This window comes from Arachis stenosperma, chromosome 6 (genome assembly GCF_014773155.1).
Source record: "Arachis stenosperma cultivar V10309 chromosome 6, arast.V10309.gnm1.PFL2, whole genome shotgun sequence".
Lineage (NCBI taxonomy): Eukaryota > Viridiplantae > Streptophyta > Magnoliopsida > Fabales > Fabaceae > Arachis > Arachis stenosperma.
Genome location: NC_080382.1, coordinates 136,126,850 through 136,147,675, shown reverse-complemented (window position 1 = coordinate 136,147,675; position 20,826 = coordinate 136,126,850). Strand labels below are relative to the sequence as shown.

At 33.7% G+C, this 20,826-nt stretch overlaps 1 protein-coding gene across 2 annotated transcripts; it reads right to left on the bottom strand.

The window, feature by feature from the left end:
• Positions 1 to 13,907: 13,907 nt before the first annotated feature.
• On the bottom strand, positions 13,908 to 19,295 carry LOC130935330 (uncharacterized). Of its 2 annotated transcripts, none has more exons than XM_057865029.1 (3): positions 18,928 to 19,295; positions 16,388 to 17,331; positions 13,908 to 14,606 (listed from the first exon to the last, which is right to left on the bottom strand). In XM_057865029.1, the coding sequence occupies exons 2-3, from the start codon at positions 17,281 to 17,283 to the stop codon at positions 14,150 to 14,152; spliced, it is 1,353 nt and encodes a 450-aa protein (XP_057721012.1). In that variant the 5' UTR covers positions 17,284 to 17,331; positions 18,928 to 19,295; the 3' UTR covers positions 13,908 to 14,149. The 2 variants fall into 2 exon arrangements, with proteins under 2 accessions (XP_057721012.1, XP_057721013.1); XM_057865030.1 differs by having other exon boundaries at positions 13,908 to 14,591; positions 18,928 to 19,287.
• Between the last annotated feature and the right edge of the window lie 1,531 nt (positions 19,296 to 20,826).

Sequence of the window (20,826 nt, the reverse complement as noted above, 5' to 3'; positions counted from 1 at the left end):
CACCCTCCTTCATCAAAATAGCATAAGTTTATCTTGGTAGCAATTGATTATTTCACAAAATGGGTTGAAGCAGTTCCCCTAATAGAAGTTGCTCAAGGTGTAATAATAGACTTTATTGAGGAACATATTATCCATCGATTTGGAATTCCTCAAACATTAAGCACTGATCAAGGAATGATGTTTACTGGTCAGCGAATTAAAAATTTTGCAGCTTCGAGGAGTATCAATATGGTTACTTTAACTCCTTTTATGCGCATGCTAATGGGCAAGTAGAGGCAGCAAATAAGATCCTGATAAGTTTGATCAAAAAGTACATTGGAAATAAGCCTCAAATACGGCATGAAACTTTAAGCCAGGTATTATGGGCTTATCGAAATTCACTGAGAGGGTCAACGGGTACTTCACCCTATAAATTAGTTTATGGCCATGATGCGGTGTTGCCATTAGAAATTAATTTAAATACTTTGAAGGTGTCAAAGCAAAGTAGTTTGCCAGTTGATGACTATTGGAATGCTATGTTTGATGAATTGAATGAATTAGATTCAAAGCGAATATTGGCACTTGAAAATATAGTTCGACAAAAAGAAAGTATTGCTTGAAGTTATAATCGTCAAATCAAGGAAAAATCTTTTGATATAGACAAATTGGTTTTGAAAGTTATTTTGCCAATGGAAAAAAAATCAAAATTTTTGGGCAAATGGTCTCATGCTTGGGAAGGCCCTTTTCAAGTGATAGGGACATATTCTGGAAATGCCTATCAGATTAAAGATATCGAGTCAGAAAAAGTAATTAATTCGATTAATGAAAAATACTTGAAGCGATACTATTGTTGGCAAAATTAGAGTTCAACATGCATAAGTCCAGAAAAGATGAAAACTGTCACACAAAGAGAAACCTGAAATGAAAAAGAAATTCAAGGTGCCATTAGCTTTGTTAAATCGGAGCGCAGCTTTGCCCTTTTGCTGTCCAGAGTTGAAAGCGCTTTTGCATGTTTGAATTTGTCAAATTGGACTTTCTTGAGTTATTTTTCATATTCTTCTCGTTTAGTCTTAATTGAAACAAGCTCTTGGATAAGGTGTTGTTGTTCTTGTTGGGAAGTGGCCAGAGGTTTGGCTATGGTAGCTCGTCTCTGACGTATTTTGGCAAGCTTTTCATTAATCTGAGCTAATTCCACTTCAAGTTTCGCTTCTTCTTTGTCATAAAAAGCTTCAATGGAAATAGCATGAGAAATTCTCAGATTGAATTCCTCACGGGAAACTTGGACTGGTCGAAGGGCTGCAATACAACCTTATATGTTAGTTTTGATCTTAGCTTCCTTAGTCCCAGTTTCCTGGAATTGAAATTGAAAAGCTACGCTCTCGTTGAGTAGTTTTTTAATTCTTGAATCAAGGCAGAATGTGGTATATTAGCTGGGAGTTCAAAGGAAGAATTTAAAAGATCAGACAAGAGTTTGTAAGAATTGTATCATTAACCCATGTGGAAGGTGGATGATCCAAGAGTTATATGAGTGTCCGAAGCTGTTCTCGAGTGTCAACACTCAATTCAAATGAAGATCTTAATGTAGCAGGTCTTGGGAGTGTTGGCACTGGTACAGGTACTTCATCTTCTTGGATAACTTGGTCTAGAATGGAGATCAGGTTGGCCAATGTAGCACTTGTAGGAATGGTAGGGGAATCCAGTGTTTCAGATCCTTGTCTAGGGGGAGTTTGAAAGTCAGCCTATTGAGGGAGACTAGATAGTTTTGGAGGAGTCTTTAAGACCCTAGATCGAGGAGAATCTGAATTGGTAATGTTAGCAATTCTAGAAACAGAGTCGGAGTCTGGAGCCACTTGGTTTTCTGCAGAGAGTGCAGCCCGGTCATTTGGTGAGTTTGACTCAAGTATTTAAGTGTCTACTGGAGAATGCTGCGGGATCTGTCGTCAGATCAACCACCTGTGTTACATGGGGAGGTGAAAAAATAGTCTGAAGTGACTGGGTGGACCCTGTGACCTGGATCGAATCATGAGACGTGGAGTGTCCTTGATCATGATGTTGTTGCATAATTGGTTGATCAGGTGCCACAGAAGATATAATTGAGTAAGCAACTGTGGTAGGCTGATATGACAGGTACGTAATTATAAGTTAAGATTTATTTTAACTTAAAAGAAACACAGATAAAAATGATAGTGTTACCTGAATAAGTCTTGGTCTCCAAATTAGTTTAGAACCAGGATCTGAATCAGCTGTATCCTCTGATTGGGGAGAAGCAGCAAGAATGTTCCGAATGGTTTGCTCACTTCCATCAGAGCTCTCACTTGACGATTGTAATCGTAACTGGTGAGAAAATTAAGATTGAAGAGTGGTTAAGTAAGTTTGAAGTTTGGGATACTTCGATTTAAAATGCAGGAGAATGTATAGAGATGGTTACCTTTCTAGAAGTCCTGGTGGGAATCCTCTGACTTTTATGTTGTGTTTGTCGTGAGGAGGCTACGGACTCAGCTTTTCTTTTTTGAGTTCTTTTTGGAGAACCCTCAACAACAGGGTCTGTTCGAATGGCAGATTGCCAAATTGCTTCCAAAGTACGATTGTGTTTGGAGTAGTAAGCAGTCCACCATTCGAAACAAGATTTAGTGATATATGAACTACGATCATAAACAAGGAAATTAAAATGTTCCCTGTGTTGCTGATTTGTTGCAAGGAGAAAATCGAAATCACTTTGGGAAGACAGAGTGATATGGCAAAGTGGCTTGTTGTTCCGAGGAAAAGGGGTTGGAATGACCTGTAAAAATCCCAGTTGCCTAGCTGTAAAATGAGGAGTGTATAGGGTCACCTTGAACTTTTCTTTTTTGTGTTGAGGTAATCCTGTAGGAATTACTTGCACGGCTAGCAGGTTTGCCCAATTTCGATTAGCCAGTTCACTTTCCTCTGTGTCATGTGGAAAGAGCAAGCGATCGAGCCACGCAGGACCACAATTTCAACGCAAAAAAGGGGGTGAAAATCTAGACCCTCATTGTCGAAATCTTTACAGGAATAGAAGAGAGAAAAAACAGCACATAATCGGTCTTTATCTGTTTGTGCATTTGGGAAGTTGGGTTTATAATAAGCTAATCGAAAACCTTCAATGTGCTGTTTATCAGTACCACCACCTCCAAGTTTCGTCATAAATTTTTTGAAAATAGCATTGAGCCATAGTTGGAGGAGCCAGAGAGGGCCACCTGTACTGATTATACTGTTGTCTCGGAGACAATGAACGAATTGACCAAGCTCTTCGAAAATGTGCGCTAAAAGAAGTTTATCCAAATTAAGAACTTTTCCTTCGTGAAGCAGAGCAGTCAAGGGAAGAAAGAGTTTTGACATCTGGACGCTTCGAGAACAGAAAAAGATTGCATTCAGCCAATTGAACAAGAAGGCTACATGTTCATCATCTGTAACATTATACCTTCTTCACCCATGTTATTAGCAATGAAATCGCTGTAAGAATTGGTTAAGAAAATATTGTATTGGCGCTCAGGCTGCATGTTAGGAGTATAGTTTGGAGAGTTTATTGGGAGCCCTGTGATAGCAGCTACGTCCAAAAGGGACATTTCGATCATTCCACAAGTGAGATGGAAGCTGTTGGTTGTCCTATTCCAAAAACAAGTGACAGCCCCAATCATCCAAGGGAGCGTTGTAAGTGATAAATGAGATAGCCTTAGTAGTTCTTGTATTCATAAAGCCCCCCAGTCAGCACTTTTCGTAGGTTCAAGGCGTTGGTACCAGGCTGAGAAGTCGAATCCTCAAGGATTAATCTTTGGATTATTTCTGAAGGGTTTTTGATTAATGAAGTGGGAGATGTTAAAAGCTTGGTTAATCAACAGATCTTCCCCTTTGGCACTAGAGAAGAAAGAAAGTTTTTTGTTTGCCCTATCTAAGGATTCAATCGGACCGAGGAAACAATGGGTATCTGCGCCTATTGTGAAGGGGGATTAAGATTCTAGTATCATTAGTTTGCAGTTAAGGATCGTCAATGACTTCATCATTGACTTGGTTTAGTATACGAAGGGCTGGTGGAGCTGGCGGTGCTACTGCATGACCTTTACTTTTGTCTTGAGCAGTAGCATGAGAAGAGGAAGCAGCCATGGTAGAATGAAGGAAAAGGAAATGAAAGGTTAAAGATTCTGTAAGGAGGTTTGATGTAAGAAAGATTCAGAGAACAATGAGTTCAGGAAAAATTTGAACAAGGGTGAGATTGATGAATTTAAAGTATTACTGTAGTCGTTACTGTAGAAGGAATGCGAATAGAGGTAACTTCGCAAGGAAGATGAAGTGGAAGAAAGAGAAAGCGTAAGTCTCGGAAAACATGTCGAGTGGGTCAGTATTAATGGGAAGTTAAATGATAATTATTAATGATTTAAAAATTGAAGTTTGAATTTGGATTAAGTGTTTTATCTTCCAATAATGTTATCGAAGGCAAACACATTAATCCAAGGGGGCAATTTGTTGATCGAAAAATATTTTCGATAAAGATAAATGGTTTGAAGTGGTAAAGCGGTCGAAGACATAAGCAGTTTTTGAAAAGACACACGCGCAAGTATTAGACGGAGGTTCTCGACACGGATTTGATTTCAAGGCCTTTCGATAAAACGAGCAAGTCAAATCGAATAAGGTGCTCGAGTCAGGTTATCGAAATAAGTTATTCGAATAAGTGATTCGAGTAATTATGGTAATGGAGAAGTTAGAGGCTTTTATCACGCGAGGAAATCATGGGAAACGTTTAGGCGGGAACAGTTACCAAGGAGAATGCATTTAAAGTTGTGTTTTTGTAATTAATTGTAATTAATTGTCAGTTACCAAAAATAGATTATAAATACTAGGAAGTCATATGGAATAAGGGTTGAAACTTTGCTTCAGAAAAACACTCAAGAACACTCACATTCTAGCAAATTTCTGAGTCTGCGATTGAGTTATTTTTCTGTAGGGTTCCTTCGATGTTTATTTTTCCTCTTTCAATTTACTTTCTTGTAAACTTTATTTTCTCAAGCAAGTTTATCTTCCAAATATCTTTATCTTCAATGTTTAATTTACATTTTTGCATTGTTTAATTTCTAAGTCAAAGACCTTTGATCCAATCGAATGCATTTTAATTACTGCTTTCTTTTAAATTTTTATGTAAACTTTTACGTTTCCAGCATATTTCCTTCTCGAAAACTTCACTTTTTCATTTCTTTCTTTGATTTATAATTTTTTTAAATTCATCTTTATTACCAATTTTTATCTAATCGAAGACACTTTGATGCACTTTTAGAAAATTGGTACCTGCAAAGAGGAGTAGGTTTCCGCTCCAAGACCACTATATATCGAACTATCATCGATTTACTAAAAATCGACAAAACAGTAACTAACAGTTTATAATTTATTTTTAATTTTTTAAAAGAATTAATTTTAATTAATAAAATATATGATCATTTTTTAACTAAATACACTATAAATTATTAATATTTTATAATTTTATAATGTGTTATTGATATTGTTGTATTTCTTTTATATAGCTATCATGTTAAAAATTAAATTGTGAAAAAATTTATAATTTTATATATATATAAAGTATAAACCTTTTGATAAATCAATTTAATAATTATATGTAACTTAAATTATTTTATGAAATGAAAAAATATAATAAAAAAATAATTAAAAAATTTGTCTAAAATTTGACACGGGTATTACAATGTTTGGATCGGTCTCTATTTCTAGATAACCATGCCAGATTGACATTTCATGTCGTTATCCAAATATCAAAGTCCAAACCCGATGGACGATGGTTTATCCTATTTTAGTATTTTAAATCGAATGACAAGATTTTTTTGGGTTCTTGGATGGGAACCAGAAAAAATAAAGAAATAATAATTAATAATAATAAGATAAAAACAAAATATTCTAAAACTAATAGAATAATATATTAATTTAATATTTATATATTAACTGTAGTTTCCATGTTAACATGATAAATTAGTAAGAATTTCTCATGTAATAAGTATCTTCGGATGTACATGACCGACAGAAGAAAGAAAATGGTGTGTCTATTAGTAGGGAAAAAAAATTAATACAGTTGGTTAATTGGTACGGAATGTTGGGTGATTAAAGGGGAGCATAAATATAAATTGAGTGTGATAGAGATGAAAATGTTGAGATGGATGAGTGGTCATACGTGATTGGATAAAATAAGAAATGAAGATATAAAAGAGAGAGTTGGAGTAGCACCTATTGTGAAAAAGATGGTTGAATCGCGTCTCAGGTGATTTGGACATGTGAGAAGAAGATCGATAGAACATATAATCAGAGGGTGGATGAGATGAAAGATGGACAAGAGCCGAAAAGTAGAGAAAGACCTAAGAAGACTATCAATAAAGTGGTCAAACAAGATTTAAATGTAAACAGTGTCTCTGTAGACATGATAGATGATAAAACACAATAACATCGTTTGATTTATATAGCCGACCCCACTTAGTAGGATAAAGCTTTGTTATTGTTGTTGGTTAATTGGTGATATTTAAAAAATTGAGATTACGAGTGAGTGATTTACGGAAATGAGTTTAATTTTAATATATAAATAATATATAATATTTTATAAAATTATTCAATCTAATTATATTTGTTTTTTTAATGGCTATTTATGTGATTAATATAAGAAATAATTATTTTTAATAACGTAGGATTATTAACTAAAAGTAGTATAAAATTATTTTATACTAATTTTATAAAATTAAACTTAAAAAAAGGAGAATAACTGAATAAGATAAATCATTCGCAACAAATTGTGATGTTTTTTTATTTTTTAAAAATAAATTTGTTTAGACGAATTGTCTTTTTTATAATTAAAAAATAAATTGATTCTTAACTTTTTGATTTATATATATTTAAGTCTCTAAAAATTTAAGAATATATTTAAATTTATGACCTCTTCAAAATTTGGATTCATTGAGTCTAATTTGTCTCATTTTAAAATTCTCTCGTGTGTATCGTATCAACCAGATCATGTTTGATTTTTTTAATTGGATCTAAACAGGGCTAAGGATTCGATGGTCCCAGAACATTTGGACTATTAAATGGTCCTATAACAAAACATATTTTTTAAGTTTTTTTAATAACTGTTAAATAGTTTTTTTCTAATTTTAATTACAAATTAACCCCATATATTTTATTTAATTATAAAAACTAATTTTTATTTTATAAATTATTATTTTATCATTCATCTGTTTATTTACAATTAAAATAAAAAATAACGAATTAGATCTTCATTGATCGTAATAAATTTTTTGGCCATTCCAATCGATTAAAAGTTTATATTTGATCCGTGACGTTCGTCTAGGGGTGTGAAATCGTTTCTTTGAAAATCAATCGATTGAATTATCAAAACGATTGATTGAATTTCAGGTTTCCCATAACTCAATCGATTGGACTACAGGTTATCACAAAACAATCGATTGAAAATTACAAGATAGCATGGTTTTCGCAAAAATCAATCGATTGGTCATATTACCGAATCGATTGAACGATGACTAAAATGTGGGTTTTTTAAAATTCAATCGATTGCTTATACTACCCAGTATTTCCAGTTGGGGGTGTTTCATATGAATTTCTCAAAAAGGAGGAACATTTCAAGCAACGAATTTTCTGTCAAAAATAAGAACATTCATTACCACTCTCTCATGATACATAAAGAGATTAATATATGATTCTAATGGTAGGATTAAATAATTGGTGATAGATTATTCACCAATTTATAATGTTAATATTAAAGAAAAGATAAGATTAGAGTATCTAAATCAAAATAAAGTCTTAAAAATTGAAGATAGAATTTTAAAGTTAAAATATATAAATAATAAGATAATATAATTTATAAAAACGATAAGAAAATTGAAAATGGCGTAGTACACCATTCAATGATTAGGTAACACAACCATTCGATTGAATTGGACAAATTCATATTGCTTTGATGACTCGATTGGGTAACACAACCAATCGATTGAATTGTGAGACCTCAAGTTACTTTGGAGCATTCAATCGATTGGTAGTATAAGAAATCGATTGAATTTTAAAAAACCAACATTCAATCGATTGGGTAATATGACCAATAAATTGATTTTTGCAAAAATCATGCTATCTTGCAATTTTCAATCGATTGTTTTGTGATAACTGTAGTACAATCAATTGAGTTATGAGAAACTTGAAATTCAATCGATTGTTTTGATAATCTAATCGATTGATTTTCAAAAAAACACGATTTCACAGCCCTGGATGAACGTCACGGATTAAATATAAACTTTTAATCGATTGGAATGACCAAAAAGTTTATTATGATCAATGGAAGATCTAATTCGTTATTGTTTTTTTTATTTTGATTGTTAATAAACATAATAGATGAATGATAAAATAATAATTTATAAAATAAAAAATAGTTTTTATAATTAAATAAAATATATGGGTTAATTTGTAATTAAAATACTATTTAGCAGTTGTTAAAAAAACTTAAAAAACATGTTTTGTTATGGTACCATTTAATAATCCAAACGTTCTGGGACCATCGAATCCAGTGCCATCTAACGGACCAAAGGAACATGAGGTATCGATATGTCTAAGTTTTGAAAAGGTCAAAACTTAAATGTATTTTTACATTTTCAAAAACTTAAATGTTTACATATCAAAAGGTCAAGGACCTATTTATCATTTTTTTCTATTAATTTTTTAAAATACAATAATTCACAAGAACGAATGCGAATGTTCGTTTTTAAGGCCCAGTTTGGATAAATAACTTAAATAAGTTCTTTTGAAAATAATAATAATAAGCTATAAAATTACATATGAAAAAAATAAAATTAAAATTGAAATTTCATACCACACTTGAATACAAATTTAATAATAAAAAATAGTAATAAAATGATAAAAAAAATTATTTATAAGAAATATATGCAGTAAGTTGTTCAGATGTAATATTGTCTGAAAATGTGGTAGATGATCAATACTTTCATCAGATGTAATATGTTCTAAAAATGATCAGACTTGGAATATTGCGTGAGAATGATAGTGGAAGGCCAATGCTTCTAGCAGACCTTGTGTGAAAATGGTGATGAAGGGTCATTATTTTTCATAGAGTCAAGAAGGAAAGTAGATTTTTGTTTTAAAATTAATTTTTTTTAAGTAAGTGGTAGACTTCTCGAGAAGCAAGAAGTCATATATTTTTACTTCTTCAAAAAGCTGCAAATTAACTTTTTGAGAAGTTAAAAACTTTTTTTAAAATAGTGTCAAACACATAGATTATGACTTTTCATAATCTAAAAGTTAAAAAAGTAGTTTCTGCTACTTTCCAAACGGACTCTAAATTTTCAATCTTTTGAAATGCATTTTGCTAGAAAACAAATTTCCATTTTCAATTTTTAATTTTTAAAGAAAAACAATTCGCGAGAAACAAAGGATAGGATGGAAGTTCTTGTGGAATTCCCATATCAACCATATCTTGATAAATAACAAAATTACACTATGTTTATGTAACTCACCTTACACATTATCATGTTAAAATTATGAAAAATGTGTTCAGTAAGAGGGGTGCATGGTGTGTGGTCCATTTGCTCAATTTAGCCACTGGCATGTTACATGTGTGTGGTTGAAAATAGGGATTCCCGTTGTTTGCATTTCAGAATCAGAATTGACTTATATCTATCAACGTGGCACACAATCTCATCACCTACATTGTTTCGGTGCTGATGTTTCATTCTTATGGATTTAACTCGAACATATTGCTATTGAAAATTACAAAGATATAATATATTGGAAAATGTTTGTAATATTAAGGAAAAACAAATGAATTGTTTTCTGTCCAAATTTGTACCAATTTTCGAAGAAGAAAGCCGTGCAGTGAAATTATCATGTAGTTGTAAAATTCAATTCTCAAAATAGTATTTCCAATTTTAATTTGCGAGAAATAAAGTAAAACTATATTCATGTAACTTTTAGAAATTGAAACAGTAGTAAACTTTTAATTTTTTTTATATTTATAAGATACATTGATTTTATATTATTTATTATTACTTAGAGTTAAAGTTTGACCATTTTTTCCCCTTTTTTTTTAATTTGAAAAACTCTGCCTATGTTACACTTGCGGTACATAGCTGGTCCCAAGCCCAGATAAAGGAAGAGGGTTGTGTTAGGTCTTCGACAACCAACATAAAAATATAGTCGAACCCCATGACATGAATCAAAGACATTATTGCGCTAAAGTCAGGTCGTTGCCCAGAAGTAACGCGCTGTATGGCTCGAGTACGGTGTCAAATGAGCAAAAACCGCTGCATCGGTGCCCGGATGTAGTGTTAAATGAGCAAGGGTTCTCGCATTTTCGTGAACGGACGAGGGTAAATAAGCTAGTTCACAATGTAAAAGGTAAAAGTCGGAGCGACAGAAGGTTGAGATTTGGGACATGGAACATAGGCACCCTAACAGGAAAGTCCATGGAGGTGGTGGACACCATGACAAGGAGGAAGATTAACATTATGTGCCTACAAGAAACAAAATGGGTTGGTGCAAAGGCTAGGGAGTTAGATACTTCTGGTTTCAAACTTTGGTATACAGGAAATATGAAGAATAGGAATGCGGTTGGAATAATTGTGGATAAGCAGTGGAAGAAGGACGTAGTGGATGTCAAGAGGATGGAAGATCGGATCATCTCTATCAAACTTGTGGTGGAGGGAGGTGCTTTCCATGTGATTAGCGCCTATGCACCGCAAGTGGGTTCAGACGAACAACACAAGATAAGATTTTGGGAGGACCTAGAGAGTTTGGTTCAAGACATACTTTTGGGAGATAAGATTTTCTTAGGAGGAGATTTAAATAGCCATGTTGGTAGAGAAGTGACTGGATATGGGAGTGTTCATGGAGGCCATGGTTTTGGGGTGATCAACGTCGAGGGTAAAACTATTTTGGACTTTTTCTCAACTTTTGATCTTCTCATCGTAAATACATGTTTTAAAGAGAGAGACGAACATCTTATAACCTGTAAGAGTTGCATGACAAGCTCTCAAATTGACTTTTTCCTGTTGAGGAGAGTCGACCGAAAATTTTGCATTAATTGTAAAATTATCCCGAGAGAGAGTTTGATAACACAACATAGGGTGCTCGTCATGGATTTCCGCGTTGAGCAAAAGTTGAGGAAAAGGCATTATACGAAGAACCCAAGGACGAGGTGGTGGCAGATGAAAGGTGAGGAACAAAGAAACTTCCTAAGACGGGTAGGAGAAGAGGCAAAGTGGAATGGAAATAGAAGTGCGGAAGAGATGTGGAGGGAAATGGCAGAAGTTATTAGAAGAACAACAAAAGAAAGCTTTGGTGAATCTAAAGGAATAGGACCAAGAGACAAGGAATCCTGGTAGTGGAATGTCAGTGTACAAGAAAAGATAAAGATAAAAAGGGAGTGCTTTAAAGAGTGGTCTTTATACCGCAACACAGATAACTAGGAAAAATATAAGGCGGCTAAGAAAGAGACAAAAGTGGCTGTAAGTGAAGTAAGAACAATAGCATATGAGGGTCTCTACCAGTCTTTGGGCACAAAAGAAGGAGAAAAAGGTATATATAAAATCGCAAAGAGCCGTGAAAGAAGAACGAGAGATTTGGATCAGGTTAAGTGCATAAAGGATAAGGATGGAGAGGTGTTGGCTCAAGAGGAGAAAATTAAGGAAAGGTGGAAGAGCTACTTCTACTAGTTATTTAATGATGGACAGAAGACTCTTCCGAGCCTTAGTCGATTATGCACAAGGGAAGAAGATCAAAACTTTGACTACTATCAAAGAATTCGAGACTTCAAGGTAAAAGAGGCTCTAAAGCAAATGAAAAATGGCAAGGCAGTAGGACCTGATAATATCCCGATTGAGGTTTGGAAGGGTCTTGGAGAAAAAGACATCAACTGGTTAACCAAGCTTTTTAATGAGATTTTACGGTCAAAGAAGATGCCTAATGAGTGGAGAAAGAGCACCTTGGTATCCATCTACAAGAATAATGGGGATATACAAAGTTGCGAAAACTATAGAGGGATCAAACTTATGAGTCATATCATGAAGTTATGGAGAAGGGTGATAGAACGAAGGTTGAGAAAAGAGACACAAGTAACAGAGAACCAATTTGGATTTATGCCAGGCAGATCTACCACTAAAGCGGTATACCTTTTAAAAAGGATGATGGAGAGGTATCATAGTAATAAAAGGGATCTACATACGGTGTTTATTGATTTGTAAAAAGCGTATGATAGGGTACCAATGGAGGTCTTATGGAAAGTTTTAGAAAAGAGGAGGGTAAGGATCGCATATATTCGTGCAATTAAAGACATGTATGATGGGGCCACAACTAGTGTGAAGACTCAAGGTGGTGTGACAGAGGAATTTTCTATTGGTATAGGATTACACCAGAGATCATCCTTAAATCCATACCTTTTTACATTAGTCTTGGAAGTACTCACAGAGCACATCCAAGAGCCTGTGCCATGGTGCATGCTTTTTGCCAATGATATCGTCCTTATGGGAGAGTCAAGGGAAGACCTAAATAAGAAGTTGGAGTTATGGAGAGAAGCTTTAGAAGTGTATGGTCTGCACATAAACCGTAGTAAGATGGAATATATGGAATGTAAATTCAGTCCGAGAAGGGAAAACCCTAATATAGAGGTGAAGATTGGAGAAAACATCCTACGGAAAGTTCAAAGTTTTAAGTATCTTGGGTGCATTATACAGGATAATGGAGAGATTGAACATGATGTAAATCATAGGATCCAAGCAAGGTGGTCAAAATGGCGGAGTGCATCTGGTTTTATATGCGACAAAAAAGTGCCTTTAAAACTTAAAGGTAAATTCTATCGCACCGCTATAAGACCAGCTATGCTTTATGGTACGAAGTGTTGGGCGGCTAAAGGGGAACACGAACATAAGCTAAGTGTGGCAGAGATGAAGATATTGAGATGGATGAGTGGTCATACGCGATTGGATAAAATAAGGAATGAAGATATAAGGGAGAGAGTTGGAGTTGCACCCATTGTGGAAAAGATGGTTGAATCGCGTCTTAGGTGGTTTGGACATGTGAGAAGAAGACCGATAGAACATCCCGTCAGGAGGGTGGATCAGATGGAAGATGGACAAGGAGCGAAAGGCAGAGGAAGACCTAAGAAGACCATCCATGAGGTGATCAAACGAGATCTACATGTAAATGGTCTCTCTGTAGACATGATATATGACAGAGTACAATGATATCGTTTGATTCATGTAGCCGACCCCACTTAGTGGGACAAGGCTTTGTTGTTGTTGTTTTTTTTTTTTTAATTTGAAAATTCAATGTAGTAGTTGTTATTTTTATGTGAAATTGATAGTTAGATAACAATTTAATTAAATGTATTAAATTATCTAACCATTCTCGACTAACAATTTTATAGAAAGAAAACTGTTTGTGAGTTTTTTTTTTTTTTTTGGGTTTATTTTCAATTAAATCTTTGGCTCTATGTAAGACTCCGGAACTTCTACCATTTAACTAACGAAAACGACTTTGCCAACACTGACAAATTAGTGGTTCTAGAAATGTTTTTGTATACTCAAAATAGTTTAGTATGATTGCGACTTTTAGTCTTTATCCTGAGGACTTTTCTAGCTTTTTCTTTTCTATATTTACATACAGTTTATGAATAAATTGTTATTCAAAATAATTGTCTCATTTGAAAAAGTAACGCTGCATTACAATACAATTGTGTATCACGCTTGTTTGGAGACACTGATTTTTCAATATATTTAGGTAACTTAGGAACCAAGTCAACTATAGGTTAAATGTTCCACTCGGTAATTAATTCCTGCAGAATCTAAGGGGAATAGTTTCCTTAGATTTATAATTCAATCAGACTTTATTAAGCTCAAGAAGAAGCAACATATTGCATATCCAATTAAAGTCTGAAGCCACATAATATAAATTTCTAATCGAATTTTGGTACACTATCCTCTGTATTGTATACAACTATTAAGTCTGCATTGATAAAGAATATTTTACATATAATGGAAATCACAGACAGCACCACCATATACACACACACACACACATAAATACATTTCTTTGGATCTTTATAAGCACAAAAGAACCTATCTAGTATTAGTATGAACTATGAAGCACAGGAGAATGCAATTCATATTAGTGGGAACATCCACCCTAAGGTCCAACCAAGAAAAAAACCAGCACCAACAAGACTTAATCCCAAAGCAAAAGCAAATGCACAATTTCTAACCCCACATCTTCTGATTTTCCTCTTTGCACCTCTGCGATAACTCTTCTTAACATCTGGGAGGAGATTCAACAATGGTTGGTTCTTGTTCCTGAGTTGAAGGCAGAGATTCTCGAGCTGAAGCATGTGGAGCCATTGCTTGTAAGCAAAGAGCTGCGAAGCCTGTCTGAAAAAGAGGCTCACGATGTGCTCCTTCTCGATGTAGGCTTGTTGTGCTGCCATTTCGGCCTCTCTTGCGCGCGTTTGAGAATGACACAATGCTTTTAATAGCTCCGCCTTGTGATTGTCCTTGGAAATTGTTCGGTCATCATTGTCACATGAATCAGAATCTTTGCCCTGGCTGGAACTGGAGATATGCAAACTGAATTGATAATGTGATAACAAATATTTGTTTGCTAGAGTCTTTGGTGTAAATTGAACATAGCATGATCATGACAGTTCGATTAACCAAAATATATTGTTAAATTTAGGAATTCAATGTGCACAATGCTTATATTTTATGGAAAAACATCATGTAAAATGTGCAAAAACAAGAATAAGTAGCATCAATTGTTATCATATATTATTAACTATGCAGCTGTAGAAGTACTCCGATTTATGAGTTCACCATTTATGAGTTCATATGAGATACGACAAAGATCATACCATGTAGATATCAGGAAATTTTAGAAACCATATACTTAGATGCTTGCTTACTAAAATGCTATTTGAAGTAACCTCTATGAGGTTGGAGAGAAGTGTTTAGATTGCTAAAACATTAGTATCCTGCAAAATTCAGCTTTGTTAAAGAGAAATGCAACTTGTTTGATTTACTCAAGTCCTCTATTTTTCATTCAACTCGGTTATTCATCATTTGTTGCTATAAAAAAAGCATTTAATAAACACATCAACTGCTTTCAGCTATAATGATAGTGTTAATCTTATATGTTTCAGCATCATTGAGTTCACTGTTTAGAACATGGATAACCAAACCTAGTTTTAGAATAATCAGCATGGTTCTGAGCCATAACTTGGTAAGATTAAACAAAATGTGATATTATCATATAACCACATTCAGGTACACCTAAAGTGAAGTAGGTGTAGAACCTTCCAAAAGGAAAATACAAAAGAAAAAGAAAAAAATGCTGCATATCATGGAATTGGGACCCATTAAACAAAGAAGGCAGTCTTGGAACATGGATATTTGTAGAGGTACAAGAGGCAAATAGAATGACCAAGTATTTATTGAATAATATGCAAGAGGTTTTGAAATCCGTCCAAATGCTTAATGGTGAGAAAGAATGTTATTTGATGACAGCTAGTTGACTGAGGTTTAAAATGGATTAATAGATATACTAAAGGCAAAAGAATAATGTATAGAGTAACAATTAGAACATAGAACACAACAATATTTCATGGGACTGATGGGAGCAATGAAAGCTAAACACATGGTAAAATTAGCTTCCATCAAGCCAACAAAGCTGCAGACACAAAACAAACGGCATAGAGACTAACACTAATATGGCATCCATCAGGTGCTGCTCATGAAGCAGGACATGCTTTTCTGAATAAGATGTCTCATGGATGACAACTTGACAAGTAATAATCACTCGCTATATTTTACGCCTATAATCTGATGACTGGTGTTTCAATGATTTTCAACTAATTACTATAAAGCTAAATACCTATTTGTACACAAAATAATACAAACATTGAGAGTTCTTATACGCGATGAATTTCATTAATCCAACAGTTGAATTCCAACATTTCAGTATATAGATCACTCTACCAAAATTTTATAAAAATTTGGAATTGATTTGATATGCCATGATCATAACACTATATTATAGTTTTAGAAATAAAAGAAAATATGACTATTACTTTCTTAAATGTTGATATTATCATAACACTTTATTTGATATGTCATTATAATACCTTCTTCTTAAGGCTAATGAGGGTAAATAACTTGAAAGATTTTATTTCTTAACCTCCTATTGTAGTTCCAAACAATGGATTCAAAAGTTCTTTTAATTCCATTCCACTTCGCACCCATCATGTAATATTCACTCCACAAAGAATTAGGTAAATTCAACATGATAGCCAAAAATGCAGAGAATGAGAGAGCAGTAAACACAATTTCTGGCATTCTTCTAAAGCATTTACCTGAGAGCTCTTTCTGAATCCTGAAATGAACAGCCAGAATTCAGCATTCCAGATGTATAATCATTTGCAATAGAAGAATCTATCATGGCTTTCTGATCTAAGGATGATGGAAGACTCTTATGAAAATCAACACGGTTGCTTTTAGGGGATGGTCTATCACTTAAATGCTTAATCTGCGGCTGAGGGAGATCACAGTTCTCAGTTTCCTCTAGTGACTTCTGAGAAATCAATGAACCCAACTCATCTTTTCCAGCATTACACCACCAAGGCCTAGTTTTCTCGGCTCCCATCCATTGCGATTCCAGATCAGACGATGTCCTTTTACATTGTTCAATGACAAAGGAATCAGCACTGCAGTCCACAAAATGATCATCGAAAATCCAGAAGTCCTCCTGACCCATCATTTTAGGTGTTAAATGTAAGTCATTCTTCCGAGCAGCCTCAATTTTTGGGAGTTTCGTATCATTGCTTTTTGTCATGCATTTATGAGAGACATTCCAAGGCTGCTCTGAACTTGAATTAGCACTTTCAACACATGAAAGAGCATCAAAGCTTTTGACAGATTGATCTCCCCCACTTTTGACATCAGCATCAACAAACCGTGAGCACAAAGCATCAACCTCAGATTCCCAAGAATTCTGATGTTGGCACCTATAATTCGCTTCTCCCCCCACATTGGTTTTCACATGCAGCCACCATTTCATATCCGGCAACTTATCAGAGTTTCGATCATGGAGCACTTGACTTGAATTGGACTCACTCGGAGACCAATCAGATTCCAAACCTTTTGAAATTGAAGATGGATGATGGTCAGCGGAAACAGGAGGCATTCTAAAATCCTGGGTAGTAAACTGACGCTTAACTGAAAAAGCAGCCCGAGCTTCTGCAGATGCCATTACTTCTTATCTTGTTCACTGATTTTGTACTTTCTAATGGATGGACATCTGTTAAATCAGTTAGAAACTTAATAAGTTGCATCATTCTATGCAATAAGAAACTCTAATCTTATGAAAGTGTTATCCTCAAAATACATATATAAATAGACCAAGACCAACAAAGTATCATTCTTCACGCTAATCCATAAGAAATACAGAAGAAAAAAAGAAATGTAGGTGGCTCCGAATATAAATTGGTGACCTTTTTTGCCCGCATTTAATAAAGAACAGGCCAAAAGGTTTTATATTAACTAAATACTCTTTTCTTTATTGCCTGTTGTCAAAAATTAACATTTGTTGCTCTGATACCATGTGAGGTATCAGATTTCTTACGAAGAAGAAAACGAAGCAGGTAAAAGAAGGAGAAGAAGAAGATAGAAGTAGAGAGAAACTGAAAGATAGAAGATGCTAGAAGATTTCGAAAAGAGGTTATGAATGAATTCAACAACTAAAAGTTGTTACGAGACTGGTATATATACACAGACAAAGGCTTAAATTTCTAACAACTATGGCTTAACTTTCTAACAACTTTGCTAATTTGGCTTGATAGTTCTAACTAACTGCACGTGTTTCTGTGTGTGCAGGTCATTGCTATTAACATCAACTCTGCTGCTGAACTCTACTCTTTCATTGCTGCTAACATCAACCCTGCTGCTGTTAACATCAACTCTGCTGCTGGACTCTACTCTTTTGTTGCTGCCAACATTCTTCCCCGTTCCCCCTACATTAAACAGCTCTAACCTCTAAGCTAGTAAGCTATATAACATTCCATACAAGTCATCAAAATGCATGTTAAGTATGACCCTAATCCACAAAGATAATCAAATATCCTAGAAAAAATAACCCATTCTCCAACTAAGTAACACTAAGGATATGTTTGTTAGGGTGGTAAAAATTGAGTGAATTTTTTATGGATGAGCTCTCTGAGTAAAAAAATTAAAAAGAGATGTTATCCAAGCAAGTTTTCTCTCCATTTTTCCCCCAAGCACATTAAGGTTTTTTCCATTCTCTTGGAACATGAAGGAAGAATCCAATAAGAACAATATTCTATGTCATTTTTGCTTTTCAACAAAGGATTAGTTTGTCAGAACGAGGTAACTTCCAATTTGTTCCCTGAGTTTTATATCTACGAATCATGATTCTTCTATCACTAAACTGATTTAAAACTTGATTGACGGTGGTATAAAACTCAGAATCAAACTCATTATCAATGATGATCAAATTGAGCCTTACCTCTTCTCCATCACAAAAGTAATTAGTTTTTACAGATCAGGGAGTTGAATTGCGAACATGTCCCATAGCAAGCATCACCATCATGCTAATTTTCTTCGATTTCTAAAATTCAGACTCTTATTTCAAAGAAATTACTGAATCGTAACATACATCCAGGAAAATTTGGCATGCAAAGAAAAATCAAATGATTTCTTGCTAATTAGACAGACAACAATCCACCAAAACTAACTCGCGAACTCAGATAGCGAAATTGCCATGCCGAGAAGAAATAATTCAGTACGTGAAGAGCAAGAAAAAGAAATAACAATCAGATCATAAAAAAAAAAAGAAAAAGAAAAAGAAAAAAAAAACAGTGAGTGAGAGAGAGAGGACCTGGTTTCCTTACGAAGAAAGGATCTGCTTTGGATCTGCAAGATTATCCGTACGGTTTCAGTTTTTCAAGAACTAATAACACTGGAACTAGAACTGAGAGAGTGAGAATAATAAACATAATTTCTTTTTTTTTTTTTTCTTTCTTTCACACACTAAGCATTGTCCTTTATTTTGTCCCCTTCGGAGATGCTGAAATAATTATCCCCCAAACTATTGTGAACAAGTCGTCAAAAAAATAAAAGCAATAAATATCTTGAGCTTCTAATCTTCTATTACATTTTTTGTTTTTATTCCCTTTCGTGTCTCGGTGTGTTTGTAGTGTAATCACCACGACCACAATTATGAGCGAGTTAAGTTATAACTTCATCGAGGCTCTGGAAAATTGGAAACTGGAAAGGGAAAGGTGGTGTGATAGCTAAGTAACGGTGCCACTGCCACATTTCGTGGCGCTATATGCTTTCGACACGACACGCCACCTTCTAATTAATTACACGGCTTTTTCAAGCTTACCACTACTAATCAACTTTATGTTTTGGATAGCCAATTTGAACTAAATCCCCATTTTAGTCCTTAAGATTCACGCGATTATTCATTTGGTTCTTGAAATTTAAAATTATCTATATTGGTCCTCCAGATTTAAGTTTGGGCACCAATATGGTTCTTCGACTATTTTCGACGATAATAAGACAAATGAAGTGCTGAGATAACACCTTTTCTGTCACGTTGAACACTGTAACAGCTAGTTGATGTGGCAAGAGTTGTATTTGTATCCAATTTAGTCCTCTCTTATTAAAATTTTGTCATTATAACTCAGATAAATAATAAAATAATGAACTAAATTGGATACAAATACAACTCTCGCCACGTCAACTAGCCGTTACAGCGTCCAACGTGACAGGAAGGGTGTCATCTCAGCACTTCATTTGCCTAATCATCACCGAAAAGTGTTGAAGGACCATATTAGTGCCCAAACTTAAATCTGAAGGACCAATATAAGTAATTTTAAATTTTGGGAACCAAAATAAGTAATCGCGTGAATTTCAGGGACCAAAATAGGTGATCATTGGCCAACAAGTGAGCTCACTCGAAAATATTAGGAGATTTAAATTTTTGTCTTTATTATGTGATAAATTTTAAAATAGAGTTCATATTTATCTTAAATACCGTAGACTTCGAAAAACTTTAATATTAATGAAGTTCAGCAGATTTAATAAAACAGTTTAACTACACAATACTTTTTATAATTAAATCTAACTAAGTTAATTTAAACTTAATAAAAATCATTTTTAATATACTAACGTGATGTAAATTTGTTATTATCATCAATAAAAACACATCAAATTCATTTTTAGATCTAAATAAATTTTAATTAAATTGAAAAATGAATTAAAATTATTTAAAAAATAAAAAAATTAGTAAATATTTATCAATAACATCAAATAAACTTTAATTAATATATAAATAATCTAAAATTAGTTCAGATTTAAACAAATAGTAAAAAACTCAAACAATAATATTATATGATCAATTTTTTTTATAACTAATTTCAATCAAATTGATCCAATCATTTATTGACACAATAAAAATAATTAAAAAAAAGACCGTAAGAAGAAGAAAAAAACTTAATTGAAATTAGTTATAAACATACCTTGTTTGTCTAGAATTTTTCATATATTTTGTTATACTTTAGGAAAAAACGGTTTTAATAAAATCAATATATCACTTCATGGCGTTACATATAATTAATAATAGAATAAAATATATTTTTTATTTTAAAATTTGTCAAAAATTTTAAAAATATCTTTAAATTTTATTTTTTATTTTATCTCAAATTGTTTTATTTATCAAGTATATCCATAATAACTTAATTTTTTAAAAAACTTAAGACCAATCCAACAA